The 15,895-nt window shown below is 36.8% G+C and overlaps 1 protein-coding gene across 1 annotated transcript in view; it reads right to left on the bottom strand.

Annotated features, from left to right (window-relative positions):
* The window catches only part of LOC142350317 (uncharacterized), a 32,779-nt gene extending 17,236 nt beyond the window's left edge, over window positions 1–15,543 (bottom strand). Inside the window, exons 1-7 of the mRNA XM_075402141.1 lie at window positions 15,157–15,543; window positions 9,401–9,459; window positions 8,351–8,608; window positions 7,804–8,062; window positions 4,924–5,034; window positions 4,477–4,608; window positions 2,920–3,011 (exon numbers count right to left, since the gene is read on the bottom strand). Coding sequence (XP_075258256.1) covers window positions 2,920–3,011; window positions 4,477–4,608; window positions 4,924–5,034; window positions 7,804–8,062; window positions 8,351–8,608; window positions 9,401–9,459; window positions 15,157–15,467 — 1,222 coding nt within the window. The 5' untranslated portion in view covers window positions 15,468–15,543. The remainder of the gene's footprint in view (window positions 1–2,919; window positions 3,012–4,476; window positions 4,609–4,923; window positions 5,035–7,803; window positions 8,063–8,350; window positions 8,609–9,400; window positions 9,460–15,156) is intronic.
* Window positions 15,544–15,895: the final 352 nt, after the last annotated feature.

Below are 15,895 nucleotides of genomic sequence, written 5' to 3'. Positions count from 1 at the left end.
AGTATAAAAATCTTCGAATTTTCGGTATCAATAGAATAAGAAAGAATTTCTGATTGAATAAGATCTATTTGAATGTAAAGATTTTTTGATTGGATATTATTTAAGAAAAAGCACGACACTTTTTTAAAGAGTCATTGACCACGTTTATCTGTCACCATCTTATGTACTTCTCTAATATATATTTTAATCAGATAAAATAAAATTAGTAAATTCAATAATGTCTTTTCTCTGTTTCAGGTCTCCGAATGCTAAGAGTTCTTTGTGTGGTCTATCCCTTTCTCTTACAAAACAATTCTGCAATTCAACTTTCTATTTCTTTGCATCTACTTTCTATCAGTTAATATTCGACAATCGTCTCTACTCATTTTTTTGGTAAGTTCAATAAGTTTTTAAACATTGCAAGTAACCAATCAGATTTACAAAGAGATTTGTCTTCATTAGCAAAACATGAATTTAATACATTTAGTAGCCAATCCGATTTATGAAAGTCAAGAGATTTAAAGAGAACTGCTTTTATTGGCAAGACATAAATATTGCAGATAAACTAAAATGCTTGTAATAATATTTCATGTATGAAGTATATCAAGAAGTTCATACATGACAAGAAATTAAAGCATCATAATTATAAACATGACCGCCAGATTGCGGGAAAATAGCCGCGATAGACGCTTGTGGCCTTCCATGAGTTGAAACAACTAAAGAAATAAGATAGACAGATCGACCGCCTTTAATAGACCACCTAGACAGTCCTTTAATAGACCACTAGACTTTTTTTGTGTTATACTCGGCCTGTCAATTTTATGACACATACGGTCCTTCAGGAAAAAGCCCTAAAAGAGCTTTTTCAAAATTGATATTCAAAATCAAAAAGCCAAAACTAATACTCAAGAATAAGGGCATTTAAGTTTGGCACTACTTAGATGTACACTATTGATCTTTAACTAGTTCATGTTCATAAAATTCAACGTTCCATAAGTGAGTTCAGAAGTCATTTTTTTAGTGAGGTAAGTCACGCAATTGACGTAAAAGCAGAAATGACGTCACCTACACAAATTTTAACGGCAAAGCAGTATAAGTCTCTGAAGTCATTGAAAAAGTCTATTCCAAGAAGTCAAGTCGTAAGAATCATCGAAGGAGACGACGAATTAAAAAAAATACGATGTTTCCAATAATAGCCGCTATCGCTTCGCTGCTATTAATCAAAATAGATATCGTAAATAGAAATTAATGTGGTGATTTTGAATCTACATTAGAAAAAATATAAAGCATTTAGCGCAACAGCCTCCCCTCCTCTAGAACGGTTCGTAATGAAGCTAATACTGCAGGGCGCCGGCTCATGGAGCGCGCACCACGGAGGCACAGTATGGAGCTACGCAAAAGAGCCCAACTTAATTTTGTCCTTATGTACGTGATCACGTCTGAATATGAATCTTCTTTCTTATCGCTCCTGGAAGCCAACCTCTGTATGGCTTTTGATGCTGACGGACCAGCTCCTCCTGTACACGAGAAGATTAACGAACAGAAGGTGGCTTTCTCGACTTCGATTATCCTTTGCTCGTATTTCAGCTTCTTGATTGACTCGTGATAATTGTAGGAATCCGGTAAGCTTCTTGGGCAACTAATCGCAAACGGATTAAATACTTTCACATCAAAGAACGTTCTGCTGAAACCTGAATCGAAGAAACCATTTGCTGTGATATCTAGTCGAGCGTCGTCATCAATAGTGGTAGTTCTATTTGCGAAGGTTTCCCCTTGCAAAGTCTGAAGACAGGGCTCTACTTCGATATCATCGCAGACCTCATTGAGCAGGTTGGCAAGAGTCACGGATGACATTGTGTCTTATGTGCGTATGGCAATTTTACGGGATCCCATCCATATCTAAGAGCAATTCCATCTGAACTCTCCCTTGGTTAAATCAAAATCATATCTTTTCAATGGAAGTGCGTTTAGCCAGCATGATGCTCCTTTTTCCATAGCCAAATCTAGAGAATACGTCTCTTTATCATTGATGAGATCTTTGATTGCCAACTTTTTCGCTCGAGCTTGTTCCTGTATTTCTTTTCTGATTTTCTGAAGGATTTTTTCCTGAGGAAATTCTGCATCTATAGCGTTATGATTCTGTAACGGCTCACAAATCCGAATAGATCTTTCATATTCGTTTGCCATGTCTTCAGGAAGAAGAATGCTTAGGCCACCCTCTTTAACCGGAAGAGCGAAAAGTGCATGTTTACTTTACAATTGTTGAAGGAAAGCCATTAACTGCTAAAAACTGCTTGAAGTTTTCTAGATTTTAAAATATACATATATAACATAGCCGGCAGATTGCCGGAATAGCTGCGAAATAGACTTGCGTGCCGTAAAATACAGATGGAAAAAGATACAGAAGTGAGTTGATAATAGTTATCGCCGCCGCCTATAAAACTTACAAGTTTATTTCAAAGGAGGTTGTTTTTGGGTGCTAAAAAATTTTCCCTGTCGCGTCTCGAACCGGCGATCTCCGGATTAACAGCCAGTCGCCTTAACCACTCGGCTGTCGGACCATACAATCTGTTTTCCTACAATCAACTTTGTTTTAGGAGCAGATTCTGTTTCTGAATAACCGCAATTTAGGTCACGCAGAAAGCGTGAAATCAAGCGCGAAAAAGCCATTTAAGCAGTGACGAGACAGAATGTTCTAGAACAAATGTAAAACGAAAATGAAGCGTCAGACGACGAAACAAAAAAAAACCAAGAGCACCGCAATATAGCTACGCTCAGCTTACAGCTTCGCAGCTATAAAAAGTTTTCCTTCACTCTCTAATTTCAATCAAATGTTTTGCATTTATAGAACTATCAACAGACTCTGAAACATGCAATTGATTGGTTGATTTATTAATTTCGCGCTCAGTTTTTCTGTCGTCTTGTGGCGGGGTGTCTTACTTTGCGAAGGGTGTTCTGTTGGTCTGAGATGGTAATTGTGTCTCTGCATCTGTCTCAACTCCTGTCTCCAATTGTCCAACTGTGTTTTGTCTCTAAACATTGGGACGCATAAGTAATATAAACAACTGTGCTGTACGTATATCACTATGTCAGATTGACTATTCGTCTAGTTGCTCATCAATTCTCAGTAATTCAGATACAATTTCATTAGATTAGCAGAAATAAATTTAAAATTGAACCACCGAATTGGAAACGAGACAAAAAACCTATTTTGCTCAAAAAGAAACTAACAATGTGGCTTTGGCTACTTCAACGCAGTCGTCTGTTATACAATTGCAAAACATAGCTGGCAGATTGCCAGAAAATAGCCGCAATAGATTCGTAGATTGGCAGTCTAAAAAAAACAGTAAAAAAGACAGACCAAAAAATTTCGTCTTTTCATTGAAGGCTGATCTGTTATATTTTGATTAAAAATCTGTATAAGTTATTGCTGCTTCTATTAGCTGATCTCAAATAGCCTTCATTTAGAGTGACACACACCCATTTGACCTTATCTCTTTGAATTAAAGTAAATAAAAGTCAATTTCAAATTGAGGAAGTCATTTTTGAGAGTGAGGTAAGTCAAGTGTGACCAAAAATTTAATCACGCGCATGAACAAAAAACTCGCTCCACTAAGAGCGAAAAATGACGTCACACATGCAATTCAGTTGAAGTTGCATGAACGAATGAACAAAAAGTGGCTGTGACGTCATATGGTCGTAACAAAAATCATGACGACGAAATAAAAAAACATAGCAGGACAAGTCCTGACGAACAATTCAAAGAATTTTCATTGACTAAACAAACATCTAGACCTAAAAAGGACTATGAGCGAAATGGAAAAACCATTTTTAAAAAAATCAGTAACAAAAATTTAAAAAAAAAAAACAGAAAATCAATGTCAAAACGTCGCATGTCAAGAAAAAAAATCATTAGCGAGAAATGGAAATTTGGTTCATACAAAAAGCTAGGCCTAGAATGAACTATGAATGGATTGGAAAACCCATTTAAAAAAAATCCGATCCAAAAAATCGAAAAAACAGTAAAAATCAAAGTGAAATTGCCGCATGTGAACAAAAAACCACAAGCGAGAAAGCTAATTTTTGTTCAAACACCATTTTCTCACTCTACTTTAAAATTAGAGCGAAAAAAATTCACGCCGCAAAACCACTCGCTTTTTCGCTCCATTTCCTGTTTCGGCGTGACCAAAATCACTACTCCAATTTGACTTCAAAAATCATAAAAATATGTGAACAGATCTTAAAAAAAAGACAGCGCCCCAATACAATTCAAATTCTTTGAATTGTAAAAAACCAAGAGAAGGCCAATAATAGCCCCAGCTATCGCTGTGCGGCTATTAATATTTAGTTGAAAACATTTAAATAAATGTTTTCGACCAGCGCACAGACTGTTTATTTTTCAGTTACTGACGACTTTCTCAGCTATTCGGTGCCCACAAAAACTAATCAACTTTTCTAAGGAATGTATCGGAGATAATAGTGGGAGCTTAGACTGACTTCATTTTCTGCTGTTCGATGGCAACTTGTGTGTTGAATTGTCTTCTCTTTGCATCTTCAATCTCTTTTGCCACTCTCACTCTCTCCCTCTCACCCTCACTCAGTCTACCTGAGGCACCCGCCCTCTCTATCCTGTTCAGCGAAACAGAAGAAACATGAACACTTAAGGTTCTTGGTTCAATTTTAATCAGAGAACTTATACAAGGCTAATAAAGCATGAACAAAAACTTCAAAATTCTTTTTACACTAAAGATATTTGAGCTTTTCTAATAACTTGCTGATTACGCGAGAACTTCACAGGCAGAAGTTTGTTCAGACAGGTAAAAGATGTTTAGTTACTTGAACTGTGTTCACTACCAGGTGAGACATTTTTCAAAATACAACCATATTAATGCCAATAGTTAAACTTTAAAAATGCAAGGCTCTTTTCCATCTTTGCACGGTTACCTGTTGTTTCTCTCTCTCTTGAGCTGTGCGTAGTCCTGTCTCTTTTGAAGAGAGGCTGATCGCGGTCTCAGTAATTCTGCCTCCGCCCACTCATCACTCCGTCTTCTAACCCTGAAATCGCCAAATTTTATACTAACGCAAAAACTGGGACTTAGATCAGTCGAAAACGGGGTTGATCTATCTTGGGTACTATATCCAAGGGCATTTTTAGACCCTCACGTGTATCTTGGTCGTTTATGGTGAATAGAGTGTTGGCTTTCCGCTCTTTTTAAATATTTAAAAAAAAACAATTTCCAAGGAAAATTTATGAAAATGCTGCGATTATTACAATTAAATCACCCTCAAGAGCTGCGAATAATAAATCGTTTAAAAATCACTTAAATTGCCAGAAACTAGCAGTGAAAGCTTCAAAGACTGCAGTCTCAAAATGACAATGAAAAAAATCAAGACCGAAAAAGAAATCCAATTCTCAATTGCTTACTTATTGCTGAGACATGCAGTTCATTGACAAAACTAAACGCGCAAATGCAATTTTACATGGTAAAATGTCCGTTTTTGAAGCCAATTTTAATCAACTTAAGATTGGTGGTTTCTTTTGATTTCGATATGAATCGACTTATTCATCAGAATTTTAGTAGATATTAATTCAGAAAAAATGACCTACTTACAGGAATAATCCAGATAGACGTCGGTCACTTTTCTGTAATCTTTAAGAGTTGAGTTCCACGTGAAATCTGTTCAACTTGATCATTCCTCCATCAGTTCGATCAAAATTGGCATTGTAAAATCAAAACTTAATGATGACGTTGAACTCAACTCACTGCTGCTTACAGACAATTGGCCAACTTCTATTTACTAAGACCTACTATACTTCTGATGAATATGCGTCAATTGATAGAAAAATCAAACGAAACCACCAATATTCTGTTGACATAAATTGGCTTCAAAAACAGACAGTCTACCGATAAACTTGCGTTTTGTGCGTTTTCTTTTGTCAGTGAGTGTATACTCGGTAATCGATTCTTCCTTAAATTAAAGTAAGCAGAAGTCATTTTTGAGAAAGAGGTAATTCACTAGTGGCCACAAACGCTCACGCAAATGAACAACACTTGCTCCAATAAGGATAAAAAATGACGTCAAAAAATGACGTCACAAACACACTTCAGTCAAAATTGCATGAAAGAACAAAAAGAAGATTTGAAGTGAGCCTGACGTAACACGGTCGTAAAAACACCTTGAAGACGAAACAAAAACCAAGAGAAGGCCTATAATCAGCTATCGCTTTCGCAGCTATTAATCAAGTAGAATTAAAAAACTGCTACGGATATTCCCATGTCTGAGCTGCTATGTTATTTCAACGTTTTTGGAAGCTTCGCTAATGAAAATCCCTTTGGTTCCTTTTCTCAACCCTCATGGACTCAGCAGGCAGATTGACAGATGAAATTAACGAAAATAGGATCGACAAAAAGCTGAGTATCATCAATTGTACCGTTCCAGAGAAAAATTATCTTCTCCAGAATTTTTTAAATGATTATCAGTACACGCAACCGTTAAAAATATTATACAATAAATTAGAACGTTGGCTGGTCTTATTCGTTAACCTTCAAAGAAATCAGCATTGCTCGGAAACTCCAGTGAGTTGATTTCACTGGCGCACACAAAAAAGTCCTTCATGGAAATTTATACATCAAAACGGCCTGAATAATTACACCCATCTTTACAACAAACTACACCGAAAGCTGGAGAACGAGTTTGTCGAAACATAAGACTAACACAGGACGAATTACTCTCAAAATAGAATAAGAAGGTTCCTAGTAGCCAGGTTAAGCATACGACTAGCATCTATATGTCAGAGATACATTAAAGCACAAGGAAACCCGAACCCTCAAATTTGTATCTACATGATATGGTGCATTTTTACCTTTCTATACCTCACCTGAATTTCTCTGAACTTTACCGGTTCACTCCATTTTGATGCAAAAAAATGAATCGCCAGAAAACAAATTGTCGTGAACAAAGAAATTGCATAAAGACCAACATGGCCCAAATTATAGTTAACACTCATTTATTAGAACAATTAATTGCTGCATCTAGCAATTCATCATTGTTTCACAAGTTTTTAATTATGTAGCATCATAAATTTCACTCTTCGTAATTATTCCCAACCAACTTGAGGCTAAAAAATTCAATTTTCAAGTCTAATATAACTAACTTCCTCCCTACTCGCATGTATACATTTTTGGTTTCCTCTTCGGCGCAAAATTACCTTCAATCAGCATTTAATATTCTTCACGTTTATAGGCAGAAACAAAAACTAGGCAAAATGTATTTACATTGTCACCAGCAATTTACCACAATTATTTTTTCTGAGACATTTTTTAACTGCAAATATCTCAATATTAACATTAAAATCTGAAAACCTGCTTCGTATAAAAAATTCTTGGCAACTTTTTGTACAAACTTTTGTTAAATTGTAATATAATCCAGTGCGAAGTTGTTTATGATTTTTCTATTGAAAAGCTGTTCTCATCAAGAGGAAGCCTCATCGGGAAAATGGGTGTAGAGTTTGTAACGATATTCAACGTTTCCATTTTTGGTGTGAAACGAATTGACCCTTACCCATTGCTCTTTAATTATTTGTTCAGCAAATTGATTTCAGCTATTCCACATGAACGGATTTATTCCAAAAACAGATCTCTATAAATGAGATGCTCGTTTCGTTGAAATTTGTCCACACCTTGAAGACGTTAAACCCCGGCAAACTTAAAATTGCAAAGCTCCTAAAATTTCATAACGACCCAATTTGTGTATGTCTCAATTCGGCTCACATTAATATTCTGTCTCATACCAGTAAAAATGTAAAGAAAATCAAGCACCAACCTCTGTTTCAAACTGTGACTCCGGTTAAACATATCGGCAGTTGAGACTCCTGGAACTCTGCTTCCGTACTTCGTACGAGACATTCCGCCAGTCCCTCGATTGTACTCATTACCCGAGTTGTTCTGGCTCCAACTGGGTGAGGGTCCTCTATACTGAGTATCCTGTACATCCCATTCGTCATAAGGATCATTGTTCTCTTCAAATTCTTCATCTCCGTTGTTTTCATTTGAGGACCAGTCGCCTGCGCCATTAAGGTTACCTAAAATTACGACAAAGATGAATGTTTCTTCAAAACAAAATTTGGCGATTAGACTCAGAGCTACAGATCAATTGTAGCGTCCAATTACAAAAATCGATGTGAGAACGAACCAATGTTTGTTTTTGCACTGCTAATGGTTTGTTCAGCTTAAAAAGAGGGGGCGACTATCCGTCACTATTAAGAAGGAGCAAAAATATCAATTATTTCATCTCTTTTAATCTCATTATTTATGTTAATTCCGTCTTATTTGACGTCACTTCTTAACCCAGTAAATTTCAAAATCACTACCTTTTTCGTCGTCTGTTGAGCTTATTTGATGCAGTTGGCAAAGCATCAAAGATTGCTGTCCATTCGCTGAAATTGAGCTGTTCTTGATTCTGTCATTTGCCCCAATTGCACTGCCATTCTGACTCTGTTCCAAAAGGGTAGCTTGTGTCTGTCGGAGACACTTTTTAATAGCTCCCAATCCCCTCTCAAGGACATGAGTGGGTGGGAATTGAAGAGGGTTTGGATATACGTTTAAACTGCACAGGTTTTTCAGACCACCTACAGAACAGAAAATTCGGAACAGCTTCAATTTCTTCTTCCCCAGTGAACAATTTTTCTGATCCCATTACTATCATTAATGCTAATAAAAGTGCCCAATCGATAGCTCATAACTCTCAGGACAATGTTCTACTGTATGATTTTACATACAGAATATAGTGTTGTAACATTCGTTTACGTTTTAGTCCATGTCTCGTTTGCCAACTTATGCGATGCGAGCATGCCTCCAACCCCTCGGGGGTTAACATGCATGCCCATCATTGTTATACGCCCAAAGGGACAACATTTTTTGGTTTTCGAAAGTAGATGAAACTTGTAGTAAAAAAGTTCCAATTTTTTTTCAATTCTTTTACGACTTCTTGCCATATGGAACAGCCACCTGGTTTGTACAACTATGTAAACCTCTCCAATACGTTGAACTAATATCCTTGCTGCTAATATATGTTAAACTTACTTCATAAAATTATAGTACCATTTGAAATAACACAGTCAAATTCTATTATTTTTTGTAATTCTTATGTTATTTTGCGTCTCAAGAGTGATGCATTGGAACATGGGTGTCATTCAAAGAGTGCAAATGTGATCGCGTGTCATCATTTTCTGCATTGCTCTTATCAATGCTACCAAAAATGTTGATACAAATTTTAATTCAATTAGTGGAAAAAGTTTTTAAAATCTATGGTTCAATTGGTAATTAACCATTGGTACTTTCCCATAAAAATTTCTGAAAGCTTCAATGTAAAGAGCCCACAACCAATTATTATTCCCACTAATTGACTGAAAAAAACTAACCAATTTCTAATGGAAGAGACTGTAATTTGTTGTGGCCCAGCAGAAGAGTCACCAACTTTCTAAAACAAAATTGAATATCAGTTATTAACTAACTACCTTTCACGCACATTCGTTTGAAACTAGCTATCAAATCCTTCCTACGGTTAAAATATTTCAATTGAAATAAAAAAAAATTTTAACACCACCTTGAGAAAGTTTATCTCCATTTTAAAAAAATAATTTTAGAAGCAGGTTCGAAGAAGCCCCATGTCAGCTATAGCCATAAACCGCTCATATACAGCCGGCTTCTAATAAAAATATTGAGACCTTTTTAAAAATTGAATGGTGCACTGAAAGCCTTTTGTATCCTGCTTTGCTTCTTTCAGTCGAGTATGTCTTTGGGTTTTGCCATTACAATCCAAAGCGCACACTGCGCTGCATTGAGATTAATCCTGTGACCGATTTATAAAGTAATTTTACGTAGCCTAATTGTAGTTTATAAAGTAATTTTTAGCTTAATTGTTGTGATAAATTTAATATATAGTTGCAGACAACGATTTGAAATATGATGACAGAGTGAACTGGAAACATTGACAGTGAAACAACAAAAGCGAACGGCCCCCTCTCCCACATCCCCCGCGAAAATTTTTCAAGTACGATGACGCTCCACCACCATCTTTCGGAAGCAAGAAAGCCTGTACCGTGCTGAGCCTAACTGTAGGAAACAACGATGCAATGTGGAGGGCACTCGATGACAGTGTGCGAAAGGCAACTGAGGGCCGAATTCCCTACATAACACAGAAAAAAACCAAAGAGTTACGGAGTATTATCAGGGAGATGAAAAGGAATTGGCATGCGTCAGAGATGAGCTTAGAAGTGATCTCAAGAGTGAGATCAGGAACGAGACCGGATTTTCTTATACAAGAAATTAGCTCCGCGCTCTATGCGAGAGTGAAGTCTTGGAGACATATAACCGAAGGGACAACATCAAAAATTTCGGGCTGCAAAAAATAAAAACGAATAAAGGACGCATGATAGGTGAATCGATGGATGACACTGCAAATCGCGTACTGAAAAAGGCCGTAGACATTGATGCAGATGTAGAGAGCCAGGACATCTCAATTGCGCATCGGATACCAGGGAGCTCCTAAACCAGTGATGGTGAAATTCACCAGACGTGGCACAAAAGTAGAGATAATGAGAAAAAAGAAAGAAGTCACCAGTCATCAGCATCGTAAAAAGATATAAGGCCAGCCCAAGGCCTCGTAGTAAAATGCAAGCGGAGAAAACATTGGATTCCGAGTGGACCCGAGAAAGAGTAATTTATTTCAAAGCCAAGAATGACCGAGCACTGTATAAAATCAATAACTTGTATCAAGGTGCAATGGAAATGAACTATAATTTCGAAGATATCATTTCTCATTGCCTTCGGCCTTAACTCTTCCTCCCAGGGCTATATCACTTCCAATGAAACAATAAAAAATTATCTATTCTCTGTGTTAATGTTAGATCACTAAAAGCACATTTTAGTTATCTAGAAGCCTGGAGTCACCACCAAATACATTTCGCATAACTCTAACATGGCTGAACAGGGATGACAATCCTGAAATGTATTTACTCACGGGATTCTCCAGTTTTTGGTCGAATATCGAGATAAAGTAGGAGGGGGCGTAAGAGTACAGCTTCTCAGAGACTAAATATAGTAAAAAGAACTTCAGACAGAAATACCAAATGCCGTAGGAGCAGATATTGAACAAAACGGTTGTCGAATTTAACTGTTTAATGAATATAACCCCCCTCAGTTCAACAAAAAACAGTTCATTGGTCTGCTTGATAAAATCTTCAGTGAAAATTGTTCTTCAAATACGCCGACTAAATAACTGGTGATTTCAACAATAATCTTTCGGAAATGGAAAGAACTATAAAAAAAATATGAAAATAATTTTGTCTAATGGTTAAGAAATTAAAACTTTACCAACATGTTTATTCGAGAAACTCTTCCAGTTGCCTGGATTATTTTATCACACAAAATTTGAACCAACCCTGTACAAGTATCGGTGCACCAAAAATTTTCCGATTATTGCCCAATCACACTAGAATGGTAAATTGGTTCAGAGTACGAAGATAATTGCTATTCTTTTTGCAACACCTGAATTCCTGAAAATTACAAAATCCGCTAATGGTTTTGTTCTTTCTCAAACGGAACTGAAAAATTGAATAATTGACTGAAAATTAAAAATTTCTAACAGACAATCCCTCAGTGGACAAAAATTTAAAAATTTTAGCCTTTTTAATGCATCTTTTTAAAAACTTCTGGATAAGGTTGCTCCCACTATCTCAACCAACACTAAATTGAAATCAACCCCAAATAGTTTTGACAACACATAAAAAACCTAAAATATAAGAGAAATGCAGCTCACAAGTGGAAACCAAAATGAAAAAGGATTTGGAATTGCTAGGTCAATTTAAGAAGATAAGGAATAGGTTTGAGAAACAAGTAAAGACAACTAAACGGAAATTTAATTTCGCGAAATTCAAATCTTTTACTTAAGGACTTAAGGAAAACTTATAAACTAATAAACGATCTTTGCGGTAAAAACTGCGTTAGTCGAACTGAGCCAATGTGTGATTCTTGCTTGAGACCTGTGTCTGAGCCCATGGATGCCCATATGGCTGGAAACTTCAATGAGTATTTCAGTTCAATTGGGGCAAATGACCAGAATATCTTTTCATTGTAAATGCAACCAAACTACTAAGTTTTCCACACTCGAAATACTTGCGCCCTTTAGATGAAAAAGCTGTTGCCAGCATCATTGGATAATAAACATTCTTCAGGGGCAGATCATATATCTAATGCAATTGTTAAAGTTTCTGAAGAGGCTATCGTACCAATATTAACAATGTTAGTCAACCAATTAATTCAGCGCCGAGTCTTCCCTACTTATCTGAGATATGCCAAAGTCATTCGGCTCCACAAAGGCGGAACAAATACAGAAGAAGGCAATTATCGTCCTATATCTCTTTTCAGCATGTATAGCAAAAAGTTTTTTTTGAGAGGGCAATGTTTAAGCTGATATAAAACTACTTCGGAGGATTTGATATGTTTTATTGTTAACAATATTGATTCCGTGAAAAACATTCCACAGTTGATGCAAAGGTACAATATACTGAAAATTTGCAATTGACATGAAATAATCCTTTTTCCTGGACCTTCGTAAGGCATTCGATACCATAGACCATAGTATTCTACTAAGTAAACTTGAGAGCTATGGAATTGGAGGAATTGAACACTAGAGTGGTACAAATCATATTTATTCGATCGGAAACAATTTGTAACAGACAACGGCAGCTCATCGTCATGGGAGACTGTCGGCTTTGGTGTTCCTCGAGGCACCAAGCTATATCTATTGCAATTCATCCATTGCATATATCCCAGGTCCATTGCATATATGTTAACGACTTACCGCGTGCCTGTCCCAACCTATATGTTAATCTGTTGGCTGACGAAACAACTGTTACTGCAACAGGACTTGATGAAAACCTGATTTAGGATGAGCTTAATGCACTCAGCCTCTGGTTAGCCGCGGATAAGCTAGTCAATGTAGATAAAACTATTCGACCAAACTTAAATACAGGTGCTTCTAATTCTATTTTTTTCATCCGTATTGATGATTCCATTTTGAACAACAAAATGTGCTGGAAATACCATATCTCGGTGTACATTTGCCTCCGTAAAAACGACTCAGACGCAAGCCATCCATCAACTCTTGTTTGCTAAGATTGAAATCGAAATTGTATTTTGAGAGCGGAAGAGCGTTTAACCAATTCGTTGAACCTATTTCAGAAAATAGCGTGAAAAATTTGCTTCTGAGATTCAGAAGGATTTAAATAGGTTCTCTTTGGCTTTTTAGATAACTATTTTTTATTGAAATTTCTAAGATTTCTTGCTACTTGATTTGATTGCGCTCAGATCCTCATTGTCATTCTGTTTAAATTACCAATAATGACTAACGGCAAAAAATCTGGGCAGTTGAACATTCAAACCACTCTAGGACAGCGGTAATTAAATAAGTTATACCCCCTCTCTTCGTGGATCAGATGAATTTCCGAAACGGATAGAAAAAACGTTCGCTATCAGTTTTCCCGAAACGGATACCGATCATTTAATTTTAACTCCATAGGCAAAACAGCAAAATGCATTCTGAGCGGATAGTTTTGCAAAACTTGTCAGCTATTAGGTAGTTTGGAGATGCTTTGTTTTGCAATTGATCGATAAAATTTGAGCATGCTTCAGCTGAGCCAAGGCCGAAGCGTAAAACACGGTTGCCATCTGTGAGTTCAATCTTAGATACCTGAAATCGTTCACTTGCTCGTTCTTTTAGATGTGGTTTTGTAATGAGCTGGCATTTCAGAGCAGTTACAAGGTATCCAAACAAGGGACCGTGTTTATTATGACTAGAAGACAATGCACGCAGCGATTAGAGGGAGCCTGCGGCAATACCATCATCTACATACCATTTTTGCATAACTCCTTGCGATAACGAAAATATTAATGACAAGGTGTTAATTCCATACAGCGCCATTGCCAACGGATCCCCCAGAGTAGTGACCTTTGGCAGCAAGTCTGTTCTGTTTATTTACATGGAACTGGGTTGCGCATAGGATATATGAACAGCGTTGAAAATGGAGTCGCAAGTTCAGTGGATGTTCCGAAGAGCTAAATTTCTATTCAGCTCGTTGAATGAATCTCTCAACTTATGCATTTTTATCTAAACTGAAGGCATTTGTAATCATATTAACCAATGGTCCCTAATAAATCTCTTTCATTCCATCGCACATACATTAACGAGCTCGGCGTTTTACAGATATCATTTCATTAAACATCAGTTTTTGTCCAGATTCATAAGTTTCTGATTAATGTTGCAGTATCCACACTTGCATACAAGGCGCCAAGTGCATTTGTTTTCCTCTGTGTACTGATTGCAGAAACAATGCACAAAAATTTTTGACACTGTAGTTTTATTTAAGCTTCTACCATAATCTGAATAAACTTTGAGCACTAAATTGTAGAGAATTTTTGTCCGGTGAAAAAAACTTTCGTCGCTTCTTACTAATCGATTTTTGTTTATTTGTAGTTCTCCTCGGCTATTTTGACGAGTGGTACTTTCCTGAATACTGTCTAAGTTCGATAGTTCAACGTCGTATTTACCTTGTTTTAAAGCAATAAGGTATAATAAGTCGTGCATTTCAATATAAAGGCTGAGAGGCAACAAATTCAAGGTAACAAGTCGCTGTTTATAGGCTCTGCTTTTCGCTCAAAATCCATTTTGTGGCAATTTTTTGTAATTTTTCAATTTCTTTCATTTGCGACTTATTCGGAAACCATGCCTGTGAGCAATAAGTAACTATCGGTACAACGTAATCTAAATAAGCGTTCAGTTTAGATTTTTGTTCACACTTTTGAGAAATATTTCTTTTAAGCTCGAAAAAAGCACAAACCTTTTCGTTTTGTAAAGGAGCAGTTTTCATTCCAATTTAGGTTTTCTGAAACTTGGAGCCCAAGGTCTCGCCGATTTTTTACTTGATCTAGCTGATGGTTGTTACGTCCGCACTCCTGGGTTGGTAGCGAATACCTAGATTGAGACACCGAAGAGTCGAAGAACGAAGGTAGGACGTGCGTTCTTAATGCCATTAATGGTTAAACTATCATTAGATTTGTTTGGGTTCAATACCCAATGTTCAATCACTAAAACATGCACTTCAACTAAATAATATACCTAGATTGTCCAATAGAGCTTGGGAGATTCTTCAGTTGGTTGAATCTGATATCCAGCCATTTGAGATTGGAGAGAGCTGTAAAAAATTCCGAAGGTAATTCGATAAATTCACAATTGCAGAGATAAAGAAACTCTATATGACTAAGAGCTAAAACTTGAGTCCACAAATTTTGCGATATCTGGTTGTTTGACAGATCTAACAGAGGAGCAGATTCAGGCGCTTGAGCCAAATATTTGGAAATATCGTCTGTTTCGTCAACAGTTTCTTCGTTTTCAACATTATCAACTCCATTCTGAGCGGAAGCATCCATTTGATTATCCAACGATGAAGGCGTTCCAAACAACTGCTCGCGACTTAATCAACTCATGTCTGAAAATAAAAGCAATAGAATAAATTACATTGTAAATCATGCAATTCAAATGCAAAATTAAGAAATGCCCCTTCCCAACATTGGGTGAATATTGGCTGGTCCGGGGCTCTCCCAACACTGCGTCTCCATAAAGCATTTGGGATCTTTTCCGTTTGTACCCCCAGCTTAGTGGGCGCATCTTATTTGCACCCCCCCCCCCCCCGAGCCATATTTTTACATGAGGATTGACTATCTAATGAAATGTGCTCTTTAACTGGGGGGGGGGGGGGGGCATAACATACTGCGGCGCACTAACGGAATAGATCTAGCATTTCGTATTGTTCAAAAATCTATGAACAAAATGATATTATACACAAACCTCAGCTGAG

Source organism: Convolutriloba macropyga, chromosome 12 (assembly GCF_964194025.1).
Source record: "Convolutriloba macropyga chromosome 12, txConMacr16.3, whole genome shotgun sequence".
NCBI lineage: Eukaryota > Metazoa > Xenacoelomorpha > Acoela > Convolutidae > Convolutriloba > Convolutriloba macropyga.
The sequence above is the reverse complement of the archived record's forward strand: the minus strand, read 5'-3'. Positions and strand labels throughout refer to the sequence as shown.